At 36.4% G+C, this 22963-nt stretch overlaps 2 protein-coding genes across 4 annotated transcripts in view; both read right to left on the minus strand.

The window, feature by feature from the left end:
* Positions 1 to 5630: 5630 nt before the first annotated feature.
* Positions 5631 to 15702, minus strand: PPP1R15B (protein phosphatase 1 regulatory subunit 15B). The gene is made up of 2 exons (XM_039340887.1): positions 12085 to 15702; positions 5631 to 8244 (listed from the first exon to the last, which is right to left on the minus strand). The coding sequence occupies exons 1-2, from the start codon at positions 13315 to 13317 to the stop codon at positions 8032 to 8034; spliced, it is 1446 nt and encodes a 481-aa protein (XP_039196821.1). The 5' UTR covers positions 13318 to 15702; the 3' UTR covers positions 5631 to 8031.
* Positions 15703 to 18346: 2644 nt separating this feature from the next.
* PIK3C2B (phosphatidylinositol-4-phosphate 3-kinase catalytic subunit type 2 beta) overlaps positions 18347 to 22963 on the minus strand; it is a 95350-nt gene continuing 90733 nt past the window's right edge. For 2 of the 3 annotated variants that reach the window (XM_039340898.1, XM_039340915.1), the window contains 3 exons: positions 21313 to 21419; positions 21067 to 21195; positions 18347 to 20686 (listed from right to left, as the gene is read on the minus strand). In XM_039340898.1, coding sequence (XP_039196832.1) covers positions 20498 to 20686; positions 21067 to 21195; positions 21313 to 21419 — 425 coding nt within the window. In that variant the 3' untranslated portion in view covers positions 18347 to 20497. The remainder of the gene's footprint in view (positions 20687 to 21066; positions 21196 to 21312; positions 21420 to 22963) is intronic. The other variant, XM_039340906.1, reaches the window with a different exon arrangement.

Here is a 22963-nt window from a genome sequence, read left to right on the forward strand (position 1 = left end):
ATTTCCCTCCGTTGGTGGACCCTTATATGGGTCCAAAGTCACCCTGGAGGGTGCGACTTCCATCAAGGAGGCTGCTGTCCGGCTACGGAGGAGCGGGAGCTCCTCCAGCTCTCTGGACGAATCTCTGAGGACCGACGGAGAAGAAGATCGGCCAGTAAAATGGTCGATCGCCCTGCCGCTTCAGACCAAAAGTCAGACAACAGCTAAGCTTTGAGTGCCCCCATGGTGAATCTGGGTGAGAACTGTATCTTGTAACTCTCTCTTTTTTACTTCTTTTTTGTTTGGGTACCTGTAAGAGTTTTTGGAATTATTTCCCTGGCTTGGACAGGTGGCTTCTGCTTTTTTTCAGGAAAAAAGGTGTTTTATAAATATTGAAAAAGACTATATTTTACTTTGATATACATTTTATTTGGATACTAAAAAGGAAAAAATATGGAAAAGATTTTCTCTCTCTTTTTTTAAGAACTGTATTATTTTTCTTTTTTTTATATATATTACTTCAAAAGATAGAAAAAAGGAATTGATTTTTGGAAAAGACTTCTTTTTAACTCACTGAGGGCATCTAGTGGTGAAAGTTTAATACTGCAACTTCGACTTATTTTCTTACTGAATCTCAAAATACTTTTGAGGGAAAGATAAGCTGTGCAGCTGGGGAAGCTGTTTGCATTAAATATAGCCGCCACAAAAAAGAAAAAGAGATCTTCTTTTAAGCATTAATATTAAAATGGAGAAACTTCAGCCACAATTGAACTGTGCACTTATATTGGAAAAGAGTTTTGAGGCCACTGCAGAAATATGTGCTACATTTAAAAACTGTACTTTAGAATCAAGATCCAGAGACTCTACTACATTTGTTCAAACTGATGTTCAGGTTACAACTGCCTATGGTATAAATCAAAATGTACCAGAAGAGGAATCTACAGAGATAGAAGAGGAACTTATTTCATCTGACAATCCTCCCTTCAGCAACTTAGAGAATCAGAAGAAGCAAACACTGAGATCTCAAATTACAAAGCAACGATGCTGCAAGTAGAACAGAAAAAGATGTTTACTGCAGAGGAAGGGATTTATAATTCTTCAAAGATTACTACAAGCAACAAGAATGGATTTATTGGTTGAAAGAGAAAAAAGACGTTCACTGCAGAGGAAGGGATTTATATTTTCTCAAAGATTAATACGAGCAACAAGAATAGACTTATTGGTTGAAAGGGATGCGCTCTTATGGATGCCTTTGTGGCATGAAAAAAACCCAGAATTAGACTAAAAAAGAAATCTAAAACTGTTTAATGGATTAAAAGGCAATGCTGGTTTTATGGATTGTTTTAAGGATAATGATCTAGAGTTAGAAGTAAGAAAAATTCAATTATATACATGTGTGTTTAAATTAGATGATTTTTTTGCTTTATGGAAATTTGCTTGGTACAGAAATATGAAAGTTAAAATTGGTGTGGAAAAAACAAAAACAAAAAAGAACTTTGGCTTTATGGATTGTACTAAGGATAAAAAAATATATAATCATATACACACACATATATATATATGTTCTGGAATTGAAAAAACATTGTTATGAGAATGGAATTTTGAAGTGCTTAAACTGATTAGGTGATTTTTGTGTATAACAATATGATCTGATAAAGTATGATAATTAAGTGGATGGAATTTGAAGTTTGTGTAATAAATTGAAAGGAACTAAGGTTTAATATTTTTTTCTCTTTTTTTAAATTAAGTTAGTTATTATTGGAAGAAGAAATGAATGAGATTGGTGTTAAAAAGAAGGATGAGAGAGATAAAGAACTTTAATATATCTGGTAGAGATATTCGAAGTAATAATTTGTTGATGTAAAACAATATTTGATTATGGTAATTGTAAATTGATAAAGTTTTCAAAACAGGTTGAGTAGTAATAGAAATCTAAACTAGAAATGGACTATATTAAATTTATTATGTTATCTGTGGAAATAGAGAAATGATAGTGAATGTATTAAGTTGAGCGGTTTATCTATGTTTTTTACTTTGGAATGTTTGTTTACCCAAACACCACGGTGTGTCTTAAGTACTTTTTGTTAAAATTTAAAAAACCAATAAAATATATTTAAAAGAAAAAAGAAAAGAAAAAACCAAAGAAAGTCCAGTTGCCTTTGGAAAATCATCTTTGGGATATTTCCTGATGAAACAGATAAGGACATCTTTGACTTCCAGGAGAACTTGGACATTTTAAGCATTTGGAGGCATGTTTCTGGACTCAAGTTAGTAAAGGTTAAAAACATATTTTAAGTACCTTAACGATACATCCTGTATATACATAATATATGGATACCATACATATTTTATTACTTATGAAATTTGACATCCAGAACCAAATTCTAGGCAGCTTATCAAATTTGCACAACAAAAATAGCATAAAGCCAGAATGCAATTAATGCCTAGAAGAACCATATTTTCACCCGCTTCTGGAAGCCCATAAGGGTGGAACTATTCCACTGCAATGAACAAGCAACAGAGGAAATGGCTATCATTGGCCATTTCCCGCTGTATCCTTGGTAGTTGGGAGCTCTTAGCAAGTGCTCCATAGTTGTCTAGGTTAGCCAGGCAGAAAGTATTGGGAAAAGGCAGTCCCCTAAGAATTCGGATCCAAACCCATATAAGTTTCTATAGGTAGTGAACAGGACCTGGAATTACTCTCAAAAACATACTAGTCATTAGCATAACTCACTTAGCAGAGGAATGGTATAGCAGTACCACCACTGACCAGTCTGGAATGCAGGCTTATTTTTTTTTTTTCAGAGAAATCAATGGAAGCTTATGGTGTTTCTATGAAATGATAAATCAAAGATAGAAACGACTATTAAGATTCTAACAAATTCCTGTCCAATATCAAAAGTCATCAATTGCAGTGTCATCTTTTATGAAGAATCATGTCAGTTCTTGAAGAAAAATGGACAGAATGGTTAGATTTGCTTGCTCTTTTATTCAGCTCAGTCTGGAATATTGGGGCTGAGGGAAGAATCCCGACTACAATCTCTCTCCCCCTTCACTGGCCAGAACACCTTTCTTGGGTTGTTAAAGTACCATCAAGGCTACAGCTGTTGATAACACTACATTTCAAAACATGACAATACTGCTGAATGTATGACTTTTTAGCTGTTATTGGACATGGAGGCCAACAACCCCCAATCCTTCCCTGGAAGGCAAGAACCTCTCCCAAATTTCTCAGAAAAAAATACTGATCTTTTTCTCGCACGCACAAACACACAAACACCATTCTTAAGCATTATTCTTGGAATCTAAAACTGTAGTGTTATCAAAGTCATTAAGAAAAGATAAGAAAGCAAACCTTATTGGCTGTGCATAATTTCTGCAATTTTTGTACCATTTTGATTTTACATTCTGTATCAATTGAACTAAAAAAAAGTGTGTTTCGCTGGGAAATGTTAGAAACACAGTAATGCATTTATTTATTTATACAAACTGAATTGGCAGATGAACACCCAGCATTCAGAGGACTTCTCTTCTTTCCCATATTACTGTTATTATTAACTTCTTACATAACCTGTTTATTGTATATTTAAACAAAGTTTTAATTAAATCTTCCCTAAGTCACACTAGTTCAGAATTCGCATTCCTGGTGGAAAGTGGCTTACCCCTTCCCTTCCTCCTTGTTTCTTTTATATATTCCTCCCTTGTCTCCCACAGAACAAGAAAGATTTTAATTTTACTGAAGGATTGAAGTTTTAACAATCAGTGAAGGAAAGCCAAATGTTCATCAACAAATGTAAAAAAAAGCCCATGTGCAAAATAGGGATTTTCAAGCCTCTGGAGATAATCTAACTGTATTAAAATGAAACATTATCTGAAAATGTTTTGCTAGTAATGTTTTATTGGGAGGGGGGGGAGCAGATGGTAAAATGGTGATGTGTGTGTGTGGGTCCTTGGGGCTCTCTGAGCTTGGTTGTTTTCTTGCAGACATTTCATTACCTAAACTAGGTAACATCATCAGTACTCAGAGGGCATCAAGGATCCCTCATTTCAACCCAGATATGAAAGGTACATAGCATAAGCACAGTGTTCAACAAGTTATTAGAAACTTGTGTATTTTGCATTTGCATAACTCGCATATCAAGTAAGAAATTTATTGTTGAATGCAGAACACATCTTGAAACTGTAGTTTTACTCCCAAGGTTTTATCCTATAATTGTGGCTGATATAGAAGAGATAAAGCTTTCTAAAACTCCTGTTATGTGACACACTACTGTACTGACACTTTTATACTACATATTCAAGCTACCCATTTGCTAAAAGGAACATGAGAGCTTAGTTCCATAACCATAGCAACAGTCCACTTTTGAAAACAGTCTGCAATGTTGTTTATAATTGAAAATAATCATGTACACTTGTACTGATTTTGTAGACTACAAATTCCTTCTTTGACTAATGTAGAAGGAACCAAAATAATTATATCTAAATTAAACACTGGAAAAATTAGATCTACATGCATTTCATTTGTACTTGATAATTCCTAAAAATAATTGACAATTGCATTTTTTCAAATTTCATAATTCATAGGATTGCACAGATATATGTTAAGTTGGAGAAATGTGTATGCCCTGATTTCTTTTTCCTTCTACCTCCTGGAAGAATTTTCCCCCTCACAAAGTAGAAAGATTGCTTAAACAAGTTATCTTTCCCCAATATGCTTTTCTCCCCAAGAACATCCTGGGCTGGTTTGTGCTATGTGAAATTGGCAAAACCCTTGATCGCTTTTGTCCTATAAACTTGTACTATCTGAAGTGGCTTCTGGCTTGCAGCCACCAGCCCCCTAAGCAAATGGCAGACACCAAGACATTCCTTTCAATGTGTATTACCAATTGTGTGCTTGCTTACTCTTCTGTATTCTCTTCCTCTCCAATGAATGTAAATACAAGCATTAATTTCCCATTGCTAATTATCCCAGAATGGAAGTGAGAATTCCAAAGAGGTGGAGGTGGATGGGGAAAATGGCTATAAGATTTACCCCCTTTGCCCAGCTTCCTGATGAATCAAGCTTCCCTACTGTTTGGGATCATATTCTTCCGATGATGTAAGCCAGAGGCCCCTGACCTTTTGGGTTCCAGGGACTGGTTCCATGGAAAGAGGTTTTTCCACGGACCAGAGGGTACGTGGTTTTGTGTGCTGCCTGCATCTTGCGGATAGGACTTTGTTTATGCGGACCAGTTGCTGGCATGCTGCGGCCTGGTACTGGTCCACAGACCGGGGGCTGGGGACCCCTGATGTAAGTATTCAAGGGTGATCTCTTAAAACTTTTTTCAAGATTTATTTTTATTCTTCAATTCCCTTAGCACTGTCTTTTTTGATATTCATCCCACAAGTTTTAAATTAAATGTTGATACACAGATTAATGAAAAAATGCATATTAAATCCCATGGATCAAATTCAGGATTGGAAAAATAAAAAAGTGAACAAAATTAATTTAACTCCATTCGTACCTACTTTGTAAATCCGTACTGTCAACTCTGACCTCTTTTTGCTATTAACTTGTTAAATGAGTTGCGGCAATTATTATAGAAAGATAATTATATTGAGACTGCAGAGCATAACAAGGAGAAAAATACTACATAAAAACATTAATATGGTAGTGTCATCATTTAAATTTACTGTTAACAATTCTGATACATCAAAACAGAAAGAGTACTGTCTCAAAGCTATCTGGAGTATTCCTGAGAGAATCCAATTTGTGAACTGAGTCAAGTGTATCATTATTGCCAATGTTTTTAATTCTAAATATTTTGAACTTCTATTGTATTTCTCTTGCCATTTTAAACTCTTCTGTTAGCTTATGTGCATACACCAGGAATAGATCCAAGAGAACTGAGAAATTTATTCTAGCACCCTTTTAAGACAACCTTGAATAAAACAAATTCCATACCTTGCGTACTTAACAATACTTAGAAACTCCAAGTATTTAATAAAATCAAATTATAAAAACATTTCAGCACTCCCAAACTACCAAAGAATACTCTATTTTAAGAGCTACAGCCCAGTATCATGGCTCAAGTTTCCAAACATTTTAAACATGTAAAATTTCTTTATTACAATCTAGATTAGTTTTAAAGTGTTTTATTATATACAGAAATATATTTAAATATAAACCACAATGATACAATCGAATCTCTTTAAGCCTGTATATACAAAGTTTTCTGTCTCTTGTTCACCTTTCTAAAATGATATAAAAATAAAATTCTGATACAGTTTTGATTTAAAGTTTTAGAAATAGTTTTTCATGCCTTGTTACTTAAATATATAAAGACATCCTTCATTATAGCACCATTAAATCATTCTACAGAGAAAAAAAGCCATAGATTTTTATTTCATGAATCTGCACTCATTAGTTTAAATGGCTTCAGACTGAGAAACAGAATTATCATTCCTTCCAGTAGTCAATAACTGACCAATAAAAGACAATACTTAAAACAGTATCAAGATAGAAAATATTTCTATCCTCTGTAGTTTTATCTTATGTGTGTTTATACAGAAACTAAGTTCCAAATACACAAGTGTGCAACTAAATTGGAAATGCCTCAGATAGCACAATGAAATTTTATAACAGTGCTTCACAAGATCTTTTTCATATATCAAGTATTCCATTTATGAATTATCTAGACTATTACATATCAAAATGTACTTTTGTGTTATATTGAAAATGTTTTTATTTTATTAGAATTTACCTGGACTAAACCACAGAGTGCTTGTCATTATAATAAACAATTGTACAAACATGAGGTCAGTAAAACATAAGACAGAAAAAAGTAAAGCCATTTCTTATTGTGTTAAGTACATATTGCAGCAATGGATATTACCAGTATACCTTCCTTCCTTATAGAGAAGTACATCTAAAACTAATCAATAACTTAAACCAATGTATTTATCCCAATAATTCTGAATACTGGATTTATAGAAGCTATTTGGAAAGCATACAATAATCCAAACATGTATTCTGACTAAATATATAACATTAATAATTATTGCGTTAAAAATATTTATAGAACTATCCTTAGAAATGATTACATTGCTGTTAAGTTTATACTGATTATTTTGGTAAGCTCTGTAACCAGTCAGCATTACAAATATTCAAGTCTATGATTTTTTTCCTATAAATTTGAAATTTCTAGAGCAGACTATAGTCAAATCAGTGTATTTTGTATTTTTCTTACTACAGTGTTTACTGACAGCAGATTCGTTCTGAAATAATAAATAGAACTGCTACAGAATTTTGGTGATCTATCCACAGGAGCAGAAAGCAATATCCATTAGACTGGTATAATGCCAAAAGTGGGGAAGAATGTGTTACTAACCACATTAATGGTGGTTCCTGTCATTAGCAGTCCAATACTGTTTGCAATTTTACTGTAAAATATACAGCATTCTATTCCAACTAAATAATCTCTAAAAATGTAAGAGATACTTTTATGCAGAAGAGTTTTGTTAAAATCAAATATGTAAGAAAAAGACCAATGAGAAGCAGACAGTGTTATTGTATAAATTCATTTCAATTATAGGAAATAAGATTATTACAATTTTCTGGTATATACAAATGTAAGTACAGGGTGCAATTTACAAACTTTAAATCAGAACTGCATTGTTAGGTTCCAAACCCAATAAATACACTTGAAAATATTTTTCCTTTTTCAAAAGTGCAAAAATTTGACACATTTCTTTTCTTACATATATATGTGAATGAGACAGAACACACATACACAAATGCACAAGGAGGCATGTTTGGATTGGCTTTTGTAAAAATAGATAAACTATCATTAGAAAGGACCACTTATGCACACACTGGATGTTCAAAAGACTTGTTTAAACACTGCATCCAGTTTTTATACCATATTTGTTGGCAGAGAATTGAGAAGCAGTTTTACAATTACTCCAATTCTGAGTTTTATACTATTAGAGGCAGCTATCATTTTTAACAGATGTCTTGAAAGATGCTCATAAACATCATTAAAAGTATTACCCTGGATAATTAATAAGGGTTTAAAAAATATCAGAACTTTCATAACACACTTCCTGGAATCTATTACGGATTCGCTGCCTGTGCTCTACTGTTAAGCAATATCCAATAGCATCTTCAGTCTCCTGAATTCGTTTATGGAATCGGCATCCATCACGTGCAAGCTCTTCCCAAGGTCCCTTGCGATCTTCCTCATTGCTTACATAATACTCAGTAACTTCTTCAAGAAAAGTGACCTATGTAAAGTATAAAGTTATATGAAATTAGCAGACATTTACATGATGCTTTTTAATAATATATTTGATATTAAAATAAAAACTTAAAGGTATATCTATCATTCATTTGGGAGAAGAAGGAAGAAATGCCCTTGTGGAAGAGATTGCTATGTACAATATATATTTAATTTGGTGTTTATATGTTGTGGTACAATCTAATATCTGTAACTGCTTTCTTGCTAGGTTATTAAAATTATCTGCTGTATGGAAACTTTTCACATAAACAAAAAAATTGGCTGTGTTTGGATGTATACTTTGATATGCTATGAATTTTTCTCAACTATGAATCATAGAGCTGGAAGGGACCTTGGAGATCTTCTAGTCCAGAGGTCCCCAACCTTTTGGGCACCAGGGACCGGTTCCGTGGAGATTTTTCCACGGACCAGAGGGGACGTGGTTTCATGTACTGTCTGCATCCCGCGGATGGGGCTTTGTTTGCACAGACAGGTTTCTGGCATGCATCAACCCAGTGCCAGTCCATGGACCGGGGGTTGGGGACCCTGCTCTAGTCCAGTCCCCTATCCAAGGCATGAGGTTCTTATACCATCCTGGACAAATGAATGTCCAATCTTTTCTTGAAAACCTTCAGCAATGGAGTACTCATAACTCTGGGAGGTAGGCTGTTCCATTGGTTAATTGCTCTGTCAGGAAATTTAACTTTAGTTCCAGGTAGACTCTCTCTTTAACGAGCTTCCACATGTTGCTTCTTGTCTTGTCCTCAGGAGAATAAGTCAGCTCCCTCATTTTTGTGATTGTCCCTCAAGTACTGGAAGACAGGTATCATATCACCTCTAGTCCTTCTCTTCACCAGCCTAGACATACCTAGTTCCCAACAACTGTTCATCTTACGGTTAGCCTCCAGACCTCTTATCATCTTTGTTGCTCTTCTATGGCCCCTCTTTCTAGGGTCTCAGCATCTCATTTGTACCTTGGTTATCAGAACTGGGTGCAGTATTCCAAGTCCACACTAGTGTAATATAAAGTGGTACTATAACTTCTCATGATCTTGATGCTATCCCTCTGTTGATACAGCCTAGATCTGCATTGGGGTTTTTTTTTTTGGCAGCTGCAGCACACTGCTGGCTCATACTTAAGTTGTGGTCCTTTAGAAACTTAGATCCCTCTGTTACTGCTTTTGAGCCAGGTATTGCCTATTCTATACTGTATTTAGTTTTTCCTGCCTAAGTGCAGGACCTTACTTTTCTCACCACTGAACTGCATCTTACTGGATAGGCCTATTTCTTTTGTCTGTCAAGATCTATCTTTCAAAGCATTCTCAATTCCCTCCATCTTGGGATCATCTGCAAATTTCATGTGCTCCCCTTTAATCCCGTCATCTAGATCATTTATGAAGATGTTAAAGAGCACTGAGACCAAGACAGAACTCTGAAGTACTCTTCCGCATGCTTCTCTAATTGTAGATATAGTTCCATTAAGGGCTACATGTTGTGTGTGGTTGATCAGCCAATTGTGAATCTATCTGCTACTGCTATTTTCTATCCTACATTGTTCTGTTTTACCAAGGAGTGGGCTGTGCTCTACTGTGGTCTGTATTGCTATTGTTTCTTAATTGACTTGACCTGACTTTTGTTGTTTCTTCCATGTTAAGCTCAAATTATTGATTTATAAAAGCACTAGTTATATATGACATTTATTTGAAAAAGAACTCTGTTTATAGCAATTAAAGTTCAATACAATTTAGCCATTTAAGGAAATTCGATAAAATATATTAACGTACTAGACCTTCAAAATGTTAAAACAGTAAAAACCCAACAAAGAATTATAACTTCTCTCCCTTCCTTCATTAATATAACACAATTTGAAGTCATAAGCTGCAAACTAGAATACCTTGCTTAACAATCTTTCTACTTGCTTTTGTAATCAAGTCAAAAGTTTGTATTTACGTGGTCGTAATAAAACAAGTTGTCCTATATTACTTGGCTTTTTTATATAGCACTAATTATTCCAAGATAATACCTTCATACAAAATGATAAGTTACATCAGCTTCTCCCTCTGTGCCTTAATCCTTTCTTGCCTTTTACATCATTCTATAATTCTCTCTAGGGTACCATTACCAGGTCATGCAATATTATGCTATATATTGCATACAGATCTTCGTTAATTTTCTGTGTCACTAGAAAGATACACAAGGGACTTGAAATTTGTTTTGAAAGTAGTCACTGAATGATTTACAGGAAAGGCTAATCTAAAATACCCAATTTTATATCTTTAGGCATTTCTGAAAATATATTATTTTATTGCATCTTTATTTCCACTAGCTCTAGAGTCTAGACAATATAAATTAGATGCAAGCTGTACTGTTTAATCAGAAGGGAAAACTAAAATGGCAAAAATGTTAAAATATCATTAGGATACAAAATTCATAAGATCAGTCTATCAACCAACGGGAACAAAGACTTCTAGAAGAAGAGCACCATAAATTGGTCACATATACTTAAATTAGAAGCAGTAGATAATTAACTTTATTTTCTTTACAGTAATCCACTATACCACTTCATAAAAGCTAGTGCAAACTAGTGGTTAAAGCATGAATAACATGTTTTGGATAATTCAGGATATTCTCAACAGCTGCCATGCCAGCTAGAGCATATAGTTAATATTCACAGTTCAAAACATGTGGCAGACAGCAGATTGTCTACAACTGGGAAAGCATGTCCAATTCATATGTCTGTATATAAAAGCATATTTAAATCTGACATTAGACATAAAGCTCACTGGATGCTCTTTGACCAATAACCACCTCTAAGCCTACTTTAGTTCACATGTTTACTATCAGAATAAAACTGGAGGTGAGATTTGTATTTCTTGAGGATTAAGAGAATATAACTGTCTTAATAAAAAGTAAATCCCTTATGTTAAAATCATAATACTGTTACATATGCTGTTATTTTTCTTCAGAAAAAGAAACACTGCAGTGAACATTAATTTTCAAGACTAAAATTATTTAATTCCAAATTTTCAATCTAAGAACAATTTACCACGACGACTTTTGCAGAATATTCTATTTCAAGTATAATATAATTAATGCTCTTTTGAAAAATCTGAAAGTCATGCTTGGGAATTTCAACAGAACTACTTTAAGCACTATATCTGCTTTACCAAATGGAGTTACAAAGAGCAGGCAGTTGCGGAAAACCACACAAACTTGCACTAGATGGTACTACTTCCAATTTAGTAACACATCAGTTGGAGGAAAGGGGGGAAGAGAGATGTCTAAACATGGCCTCAGAAAAAGCCAAGTGGCTGAATTGTGTTTTGTTCAAAAAAAACTGTACATACTAGAGGATGCATGACAAAATTCCCATTAGTCACATTTAAATCAAAGAGCCTAGCCTTTTTCGCATTAAATGGTCCGTTTTAATTAAATCAACAAAACAAAGAGTAACTGAAATACAAGGAGTGTTCTTAAGAGCATATGAAAGGGAGATCCTAATTTTCATTTTCGAAAAACCTCAAATACTTGTAATTCTTAAATCTTTTTATTTTGTCAAATTAGCAAGTAGAACGTTTGCTATTATAACTTGGGTACCTGAAACCAAAACTCTCAATTAAAAAAAAGGCTTTATAATCTGAAAAAAATGAAGCAATTTACTAGGAGGTGGGATAATACAAACTACAAATTCAAGATTTAACTTTCATTAGAAATTCAATCCACTACATAAACCATATGCTTATCTTTTGCAAAGGTTATCCCATATTTTTGTCAAGCATAACAAAAATGAATTCACTACTTAAAGAATCTCTCCAGCATTAACAATATGAAAAATAAAAAATAATACCTTTTTCTTCTTCTTAAGCATTTCCCTAGAAAGGACGCCATACCCAGCATTTTCAGTGCCTCCATTATCAAACAGGTGAAGCTGACAGCTAAATAAGATACTATGTTGAGAGGGGCTAAGGCTTAAACCGGTGGATCCTTTCAAGTCCCTTTTCCCTTTCTTTCCTGCAGTCTGGAATTGTGCCTTAAAATGGAAAGGGTTATAAGGATCGTCCAAGTTAATAAAAGAATTCCACAATTTCAAATTTTCAGATTCATCTAGGCTACCAGACTCCCATTCATCTTCCTCACAAGAACTTTCACTCCAAGAGGAAGATTCCTCTACCACCTCGCTTTCATTTGACTCTCTTGTAGACCCTTCCTCTCCCACATTCTCAGCAGTCTGCAGAGCTGCTGTGAAATTCCACGGGTCGTATGGATCGGGGCTACAGAAGGAGTTCCACAGATCATTGCTTTCTCCATCTTGGCTTATTTCCGACTCTGAAAGGGATCCTTCACTGTCAAAGCCGTCGTCGTCGTCTTCCTCCTCCACCTCCCCGTACCAATCCTCCTCCTCTTCATCATCATCGTTGTCTTCCCCTTCGCTCTCTTCCCCGCTGCAAGCGCCTCCCAGAATGTAATCGATCAGCTTGTTAGGACACGCCGGCCTGGCCACCACCGGCAGGTCGGCTTCTACATCGGAGCCAACTTCCGCAGCCGCTTCCCGCCCAGCACTGTCCCTATCCAGAGACTGCGAGGTCTTCGCGAGATCCCGCTCTTCTTGGGCTTCCCCACCACGCTCCTTCGGGGCCCAGGCCTCCCGCAGCTGCTCCTCGACTTCCAAGCTGTGGTAGCCGCAATCGGAGTCTGGCTCGTCAAGAACGGCTTTATGTGGCTGCCACGGGGCTCGTTGCAAGATCTCGGGAAAGTGGGCTCGCAGAGGTCCAGGCACGGAGTTCTTGTCTGTGCCACCCAGCACGTAGGAGGAAGAGACCACGCGCAGCTGGTGCTGAACGGCCAAAATCGGAGGCAGGCCGGGAGTCTCCCACACTGGCACCGAAGTCTCCGGCGCGGTGGCGTGGACCTCGGAAGGCAGCCAGAAGAGGGGACTAATCGGACCGGGCAGGAGGCGCTGCAGCAGCTGTGTTAAGAGCCGCAGCAATGAAAACGGAGCGTCGGGTTGGGGAGCCGTCAACGAGGGCGGGCAAGCGTTGAGGTGAGGGGCCGCCTGCTCTCCTTCCCTTAGGGGCTCCATGGGTGGGGTGCTCCTTACCTCAGCGCTTCCACCCGATGTGAATCGGCCGCTTTTGTCGGCCTGTGACAGTTGAAGGATTTCTAAAAGTGAAGAGGCCTCTCTCCGAGCTGGGCCATGCCATCTTTTCAGCGAATGGCGGCGACCCTTTTGGCTTTACACAGCACGTTCCGCGAGAAGAATAAAATGGCGGCGGTTGGAGAAGAGAAGAGCAGTTAAGGCTGAGGGCGGAAGACCCCTTTCAGGAGGAACAAAACGCGCAGGCGCCCATTTCGTAGAGAGGAGGAAAGAAATGTCGGCTCTACGGTTTTCAGAAGAGAAGCAGAAATGGTGGGTGGGGCTTCCATCAGCATCCGGGTAAGCGAGGCATTCTTTGACAGTTTGCGATTAGTCCTTTACTCAAACATAGCCCCGCCTCCGGCCGAGAGAGAACAGGTTAACTGGGAGATTGCCACTGCCCGGGGATTGCATCAGCCAGTAGTTTTAAAAAAACCACCAACAGTAATGAACGATAAGTAGTAGTACAATTAGCAGATTAAAGGGAAGTTCTCCTGCATATCGTTGGGTGTAAACTTTATAGTTTCGCTTGACCCAAGAAGACTGGAGTGCTACTTTTGTCGGAAATAATTTAGGAGATATCCTACATCTTCTGTTCGTTTCTTCAGTTACAATGACACCATCCCCGATATATTTGGGGAAGGAAAGGAGAAACCGCAAGAACTGCTACGGAAAAACTGAACATTGGATTTGTCAACTCAGATCGGGGGAGAAAAGACAGGATAACCGCTGGGAGCGGGGATCGCTGGAGAGCTTACTAGCATTCAGAATTGGAGCACTTCATTGCAAAATTTTGTTGCAGATTCTACTTCTCACCCAGATTTCCAAGTCTATTTCTAAATTTGGAGATGGGTGTTTATTTCTTGCTGAGAACTGATGATGAGCACATAGGCTGTGCCCATATAACACTTCAAGCTGTAAACGTGGCTAATAAAGCATTGCTGTGGTCACAGTAAAGTGGAATAAAGTAGAATAACATAGAATAAAATGAAGAATAAAGTAGAATAATAATAATGATGAAAAATCATTATTCAAGTAAAATGATGTGTCTGCATAATTCCTGGAAGAAAGCTGTTAGCAAAAGCTGTATTAACAATACGTGACTGACCTAATGCACATTTGGAAACATTGTATAAAGTAAAACTGTCTTCATGAGAAATGAACCTAACATGTGAGAAACTAAATGATATACAATGTAAATTCCATGTGTGCTCCCTTTGTTCCTTAGAAAGGGACTATAGTTTGGGTCCGCCCCCTTTGTTCAGAATTTGCTGTTAATCGGCTTCTGAACCTTGCGCAAATAAACCTCTCTGTTACACCCTTTGGAATTCGTAAAAGTCCTTTCGTTTTCCACAAGAACATAACACAGGCAGCCAAAACAAACCGCCCATATTATGTCTTGAGATGGCCTGGTTCACACACCCTGCTTAATTAAAACTTGATCTAGCCATTATGATTTATAATCTGACATTGTGAAAACCTGTGAAGCCTTTATGAAAAAGCACAGAGATTGGTGCAAAGGTTAGGTTGCTCAGCAAATAGTAATAAGGTAATATTAACTAGAAAAGAGCTCAAAGGTTGTTTTGTTTGGTGGAACCACTAGAGATAAGCTAGCCTTGTTTCAAGAATAATGTTAGAAGTCAGCACCCACCCACCCTCCTAGAGAAAGAAATATTGGGGGGGGGGTATTAAAAAGGACAGAATATTATATTTCCCCAAAGGAATAATGAAAAATCTTAGGCAAAGACAACCCCAAATCTCCCTCCCCCAAGCAGAAACCAAGCAGGCCACCTTTTAGAAATGCATATTTGATAACCCTTTCAGAAAGACTGTGGCCAGGAAGTTTGGAGCTGATGGGATTAGAAAGACAAAGATCCCTAAACCAACAACCCCTCATCCAAAAAATCCAACACAGGACATAGCCATCAGCCACAGCCCAGGGAAGCATGATATGACCTTTAGGGCATAATAGGATTAACCCACCACCATTAGAATACCAGAAAGGCGCACTGAACGTCAGGTCAAAGTTCATGCCACAGAACAACTCCAAACACAAAAGCCCAAGGTGTAAAAACCCAGCATTCCCAGCAATATGTGGTCAGCTTTCCCAGAGGCACATTTCTGTCTGGCACTGCTCTTCAATAAACTGCAACCATCTTTTTTATTTATTCCCGGCTTGGACTTGACTCTGATGAAGATTTTTCTTTCAACAATAGCAAAGAATCAACTGAGATTTTATATCAAATATTATTTGAATTCACTATTCTGTTTCTACTAAAAGTTAGTATGTAGCTGGAGTTTTTGCATATTTTTCTTTTTTCTTTTTTTTACTGGGAATCATTTTTAAAGCTATCATCCTAATGTAGTTTTTTAAAATAAACCTCAGTGATATTTAAATTTTTCTTTTGTGTATTTCAGTCAGAGGTTGACTCTTGGTGACTGCCTGGACAAATCCCTGCAACAACAACAACAACAACAATAAAAAAGTTGGAAGGGACCTTGGAGGTCATCGAGTCCAACCCCCTACTCAGGCAGGAAACCCTACACCACTTCGGACAAATGGCTGTCCAGTCTCTTCTTAAAAACTTCCAGTGTTGGAGCATTCACCACTTCTGGAGGCAGGTTGTTCCATTGGTTAATTGTTCTGTCAGGAAGTTTCTCCTTAGTTCTAGGTTGCTTTCTCCTTGATTAGTTTCCATCCATTGCTTCTTGTCCTGCCTTCAGGCGCTTGGGAGAATAGCTTGACTCCCTCTTCTTTGTGGCAGCCCTTGAGATATTGGAACCCTGCTATCATGTCCCCCCTCATCCTTCTCTTCGTAAACTACACATGCCCAATTCCAGCAACCGTTCCTTATGTTTTAGCCTCCAGTCCCCTAATCATCTTTGTTGCTCTTCTCTGTACTCTTTCTAAAGTCTCAGCATCTTTTTTACATCGTGGTGACCAAAACTGGATGCAGTATTCCAAGTGTGGCCTTACCAAGATCTCAGAAGTCATCTGCCATTGCCTGACAGGAATGACTGGCTCAAGGTCACCCAACTGGCTCCATGCCTAAGGCCAAACTAGAATTCATACTCTCCCATTTTCAAGCCTGATACCTTAACCACTACTATGTCTAGATTACTTTGTTACAATCTTAAACATAAGGTTAGAAAAAAAACCATTAACTTGTTCTGAATATACAATAAGACCCACATAATAAACAATTAGGAAATATTTAAAGAATAAATAGCCATTTCCACAAAATATGTTGACATTTTTTAAGTACGGTATGTTAAATGATAGTGCTGATTAGATAAGCACTGATTACATGCTTTTTAATCTCAGAATTTAGTTGGATTAAAACTCCTTATTAAAGGAGATAGTTGTAATTCACCTTCCATCTTATCAAAAAAGATACTAATAGGTGTGAAACTTGACTTTTCTTTAAAACTTTCTTTAGATCTGTGACTTGATTAATTATATCTGCCTTTCCTGAGGAGACTATTTGGCAGTTTATCTTATCAAAGAATGCACATATTTTTTTCTTGTTGGATTAAATTATTTTGCTGCATTTATACAAGACTGATATTTGTCAAGTCACTTTTGAATTTCACTATTTACTAAAGGTACGAGATATGAGTAAGCATTTCAAAGAATGATATATTCAGATATTGATACACAGTGTATACATTACCAGTTCAATAATTTAAAAAGACATATTAAAGGCCTGGATATAATAGGGTAAAATCTTTCATTCAATTTTATAAGCTATGTTTTGTGATTTAGTCCTCACTAGATAATTAGGAAATGTCTTTCAATTATTTTAATTAGAGACATCCTCATTGTTCTGATTAACATGTTCATTCATTGAACATCAACTTGTGGAATTTGCAGGATATGCTTAAGAAAACGTATTTCTGTTATTGTGGATTAATTACAAATGTGTCAAATAACAAGAATACCACTGAGCTTTTTTTTTCCTCTTAGGGACAACAAGTAAAAATTCAATAACTGCAGCTTCCAAGCAAATGTTTGAATCTCTTTCTTTTCCCCAAACAGAAATCTATTTAATTAAATCAAGTGCATAGGGAGGCAAAAAGTGTGATATATTAGTATCCCTTCTGTGCGGTTCTTGGAGTTTAGAGGTGGTTTAAGGGACAAAATGATCTACATCTATTAAAAGCTTTAATATGGCCCCAGATGAATCTTAACCCTGCTCATTTTTGGAGTGCAGATGTTATCATGCCGCATAAAGCCTGGTATGAACCTCAAACCCATGGAAAATTATATAATGGCCAAGAGGGCCATTGGAAGTATTCATTCTTACCAGTGTTTATTTTCCTATATTATAATACTGTTGCAATAGCCATGCAATCAATGCTATAGATGTTATTATGTTGCTAGGTAATTAAATTAACACATAGTCAAGCTTAGATGAGCCTTCTGTCAGTCATAAAAATCATCCCAGATTTCTACAATATAAGCAAACAAGCTTTTAATTTGGATCTTGTAAAAATGTATAAATTGCACTGATAAAGATATAACTACTACTGAAAGATCTCCAAACGATTAGCGAACCTGTTCTATTGGCCTTTTTTTTCAGGCTGCAACTGCAAACGTCCCTGTATATTCTATAATCTTGATCAAATAATGTTGAACATGGCTTTCATCATAAAGTGAGGTATTATCAATGTCCCTTGTGCATCTCCTCAGAAAAAAGTACGGTAATATAAGAAGGTATGATTCAACTGTTTCATTAGTATAGCTTCAGAAAGGCAGGCTTCTTACATCACACAGACCTAGCACAGCTGTGGGTAGAATATAAGAATGTGTTGATGCAAAGGCATAGCTCTTTTCCAGTATTGAAACTACGGAAAAATGGAAGTGAAATGACCAAGGAATTCATGTGAAATCCTTTCTTGTCATTTCTTGAGCCATCAGTAACCAGAGAATCAAAAACAGAATCATAAACACTACAGACATCTGCTCTGAGTATTTTTTTTTGTTGTTGATTCTATTTATATGGAAAGCTCTTTTTCAAGGAAAATTGTATTCTGTTTTCATGAAGAACTATTCCAAGAATTTAGCTTTCATTTTATGCAAGAGAATACTATGAATGAGGAATTGGGAATAGTTCTTCATGAAATTTTAAAGTATTACCAGTTTTCACTAAATGTATCTAAGGTGGGAAACAATAGTTGGGAGTGAGCTATTCATTTTCTATCCTTACTTTTCTAACAAGTCAGAATGTGCTATAGTTCAACCATTTTTACAGTGCATTGGACGAAATCTTACAATATTTCGTGTTGATGACATATTTATTTGAAAAGGCATATATATCTTCAATCCTTTTGCTATTAAAATGGATATACTACAGTCTCTATTGCATTCCAATTCCTTTATTTATTTCCAATTCACCATTTTACAACGTAGAAAGACACAGGTATTCATAAGATGCCATCTTTATCTCATTTCCTATAGCATGGAAGATATAATCAAAGGTCATGCCGTAAACTCATTCATGTAATTGTCTCTTTGAAATCCAGTTACATCATTACACAAAGTAAAAAGAAACTTTCAGCTCAAAAGTGAAAAAATTATTTTTCCCACAAGTTTGCTTTTTCTTCTAAACAGAACTTGGCATGATATCTATTTTTAAAAAAACTTTTGAGTTCACATTTTCATATCCTGAGAAACATGCCAATGTTTTTGTGAGTTTCCACTGTAAACAGTTCAGCTAGAGATGGTAGCATTGAGGCAAGGTAGTGATGTGGAAGTGCATGTGGTGTGGAAAAACTCGTCTCTTTTAAAAATATTAATAAAAAATAAAAAAACCAACAGCAATTATCTATTCTTAAGAGAAAAAAGTTTTCATAGTTGATAATTTCCCTAACCCCGCATAATTTTCTATAAACTTTTACTTCTCGGAGAAAGGGCAACAATGCAATTTGCCACTGTCAACAGCTTTAAAGGGTTGTTACAGTAACATCATAAACACAAATACTTTCAGAAGTTCCAGCCACTTTGCCTCTCACTTGCCATGTTGGAAGAAAAGCCTGTCATGAATAAAAGCTTTAAAGACTCATTAATACGTTACTTATTTCAATTAAGTAGCCTGAAAATAAATGACCACATTTTATCAATTGATCAGTAAAGGGATCATTGGCTAATCTAAAGAATCAGTTCTTTGACACTGGTGATTATGAAAGAGGAAATCAATGACTCCCTTGCTTGTGTAAATGAAAAACTTTTCTAAGATTTAGCACAAATTATCCCATCCAATCTCTTCAGACTGACTCAAACACCATAGATGTAAGAGACAATTTAGAAAAGCTAAGATTGAAAAATAAGACATTGCTTTTAGACACATTAAGGTCAAGGCCTTTGTTTCTGCATGGTTGCAATCAAGAACAATAGAGTTGCCTTCTGCCTTCTCCAAAGGAGTCCAGATGTTTATCCAGGACAGCATGCTTTTTAGATTACATATCATAAGAAATCAAAAATGTAAGTTCTACGCTTGTGCAAGTACTACTGCTCTCCTTTGGAAGCAATGTCTCCATGATGGCTTGTGTTGGAGCACACTAGCTCCTGTCCCAGAGATAAGGGTTTAAATCTTCCATTCATACTGAATCCACATATCTCCCAACCCATCACACATACTTATGCAAATGTTCCTTTAAAATAAAAAATACCATATGAAAGTCCAATAAGAACTTAATTTATAACATTCATTACTCTGCAAAGATTCTTTCCATCTAGATTCCATCCTACAATTCACATCTGGACTCAAATTATTTTAAAAAAATTAAAAAATATCTCAAAGGGGAGGGGGAAGTCTTTAATATTTAAACCCTCCCCCTCAGTTAAGTCATTGCTCCCTTGACACAAGGTAAAGTATTCAAAGATAAAAGTCTACAGCAGCCATTTCAAGTCATAGGATTCCCTATCATTAACTCCAACATGTTCACTCTCCACAGGAAATTAACTCTTCATTTGCACAGAAACAAAATGTCCATCTTCTTATTCGCAGAAAATTAAATCCTTTGAGTTTTATACCAGGATACAACTCCTGGAACATGCACTAGTTCCCAGGGACTTCCGTGGGCCAAAGTAATTTTAAAGACGCTAAGGCTGCCTTCCTGCTTCTCACATGATCCCATGACTCCTAGAGCCCAGTTCAAACCAACCCATCTTCTCCTGTGTTAGATCTAAATCCCGTAGTCTGATTAGGACCTCGCCTAGAAGGATGTTCTCCCAAAAGCCCTCTTCACTCAGGACACTCAGATGCAGCTCCCGCTGGTGTAGATCCCCTTTAGGAATTCCATCATAGACAAGCTGGAAGATATCAAAGGTTGCAGAACATTAGCCTTCTCATATCTACAGGAACTTTTCCCTAGAATACAGGTAATCCTCATTTAGCAAGTCCTCATTCAGCAACTGTTTGCAGTTACTATGGTGATGAAAAAGTAGCTGTATGGTCTATATTCTAGCCTAAGCAAATTGCCGGTTTTGGAATTAAATCCACTCTCTAAATGTTAAATTTCCAAAATGAGGCAAGCAGTGAGCTCAAAAAATAAATTAATCTCTTTTCAGATTCTACAATGCTTTTAGAATCTGTTAGCTGACCACTTTATCTGCTCAAACTTTGCCTGTACTTGGGATTTCTGAATCTATGCAAGGCCTACTTCATTAACACAAGGTGAAGAAGCAAATACCATTTCATTATAAGTTGGATTGCAAGTTTTTCGAGCAACTTTGGTTTTCCTCTTGGTGGTTTTCTGAGGATCGGGCAGAAGATAAGTCTTAACATAAGGATCAGGATCACTGCCATCCTGAATAGGTTGCTAAAAGACAGAAATTAAGTCAATTAGATTAATCAGATCTTTGGGCTGCATAAATGTGCAGATTTCACAGAAAATTGGTTAGAAGCAACATTAGAGTAGCTACTGTTAAGCACTTACGAGGCCACGAATATGCATCACCATTATAAAGAGCTTGTTGTTCTTATAAGAGATTGATAACTTCACCTCTCCACCCACTTTTCCAATTGGTTGGGACCATACAGCATCTAAGAAAAAGGAATATGAAATAAAATTATATTTCACTTAGTAGCAGAAATAGGAGAAGCTACAAAGAACAGAAATGTTTGTACTTTTTCTAAAAAATATTTCTTTGTCATATTTTGAAAATCTCCTTTTAAAAATCTAAACTATAAAGAATATTAATACAAAATCAATGTAACACAATATCCTTTATGTTGCTCCATTTTAACTGATACACCAGTTTTCATTTGAATTGCTTGAGTCAATATAAGAAATAATATGTTTGTTAAAAGTCCAAAGGGTTCTCTATAGCAGCTGCCTCCAATGTTTTGGGCACCGGGACCAGTTCTGTGGAAAAAAATTTTCCCACGGACCGGGGGGGGGGGGAAACGGGACATGGTTTCATGTGCTACTTAGATCCTGTTCATGTGCAGATGAAGCTTTGCTCACTTGTGCAGCCTGGTTCCTAATGGGCCATGACCCAGGGATTGAAGATCCCTCCTTTATAGGATTGACAAAGAAGTAGTGCAAGATTGGAAGAGGTGGAAAGACCTGGGCCATAAAATCACCAAGAATCAGACACAACTGAATGGATAATATCATCATCATGGGATTGAAGCCCATAAGATCTGTAGTTATGTATATCAGATGAGTTCCAAACACAGTGAAATTGGTTGTGTACTGCTGTCTGATGGACAATAAAAATAAAAACACTTCATAGAATATACAAGTGGTCTTTATTTAATGACCACTCATTTAGCAACTATTCAGAGTTATGTCTGAATGAATATTTAAGACAGATCATTGTCTTACATCAGTTGCAACATCCTGTAGTTACAAGATTGGGCACCTGACTCACAATTACAAAGTCACAGCATCCCTTGATCACGTGAACACCACTTGCAACCTTCTTTGGCAGCTTCCTATAAGCATAGCCAATGAAGAAGCCAATAGGTCATAAATGGAGACCACATGATGTTGAGTTTAACAACTGTGAGACTGCTTAACAATAGCATGTTGTAATTTTCATCTTGAAGAGGTAAAGTCACATGAGGTTGTGCTTTATAACTGCTTAGCTTTCCAATGCTTAGCAATGGAAATTCTCATCCCAATTACTATTGTTAGATGTTGTTGTTAAGTGGTTACAGCTTGCAAAATGAAGCTATATTGTATATAACATTCTACATATCGACTCTCCATACCAGGGCACAATATATCTCTTCCTGCAATACCAGGACTAGGACAGCTCTTAAAGATTATGACTTGTACCCAGTTATCTAAATAACAAAGATTCATGAATGCAATTTCCAGGAGAGGATTTAAACTCCATAATATATATGTGCCTATGTACATCTGATTAGTTCCAAATATAATAAAATTGCTTGTGTATTGCCTCTTGTTGATAATTGTAAGTATAGTTTAGATCCTGAAAAATATATAGCCATCTCTGAATAAATTCTTAGGAAGAAATAGTAAATTCTGTCAAACAGGGCTTTTTTGTTAAAAAAAAAAAAGGTGCCGGAACTAGCACACTTCATACAACCCGCCATGCCTACCCTACAAGGTTCCA

This window comes from Crotalus tigris, unplaced genomic scaffold (assembly GCF_016545835.1).
Source record: "Crotalus tigris isolate CLP2741 ecotype Arizona unplaced genomic scaffold, ASM1654583v1 scf7180000017550.10884619, whole genome shotgun sequence".
Classification (NCBI taxonomy): Eukaryota; Metazoa; Chordata; class Lepidosauria; order Squamata; family Viperidae; genus Crotalus; species Crotalus tigris.

What these genes read in the sequence shown, in the direction of transcription:
- PPP1R15B (XM_039340887.1), bottom strand. Translation starts at nt 13,317, where the DNA reads ATGGAGCCCCTAAGGGAAGGAGAGCAGGCGGCCCCTCACCTCAACGCT. An exon ending in TGCTTAAGAAGAAGAAAAAG is followed by an intron (nt 8,245 to 12,084) that starts GTATTATTTTTT and finishes TACTTTACATAG; the next exon opens with GTCACTTTTCTTGAAGAAGT.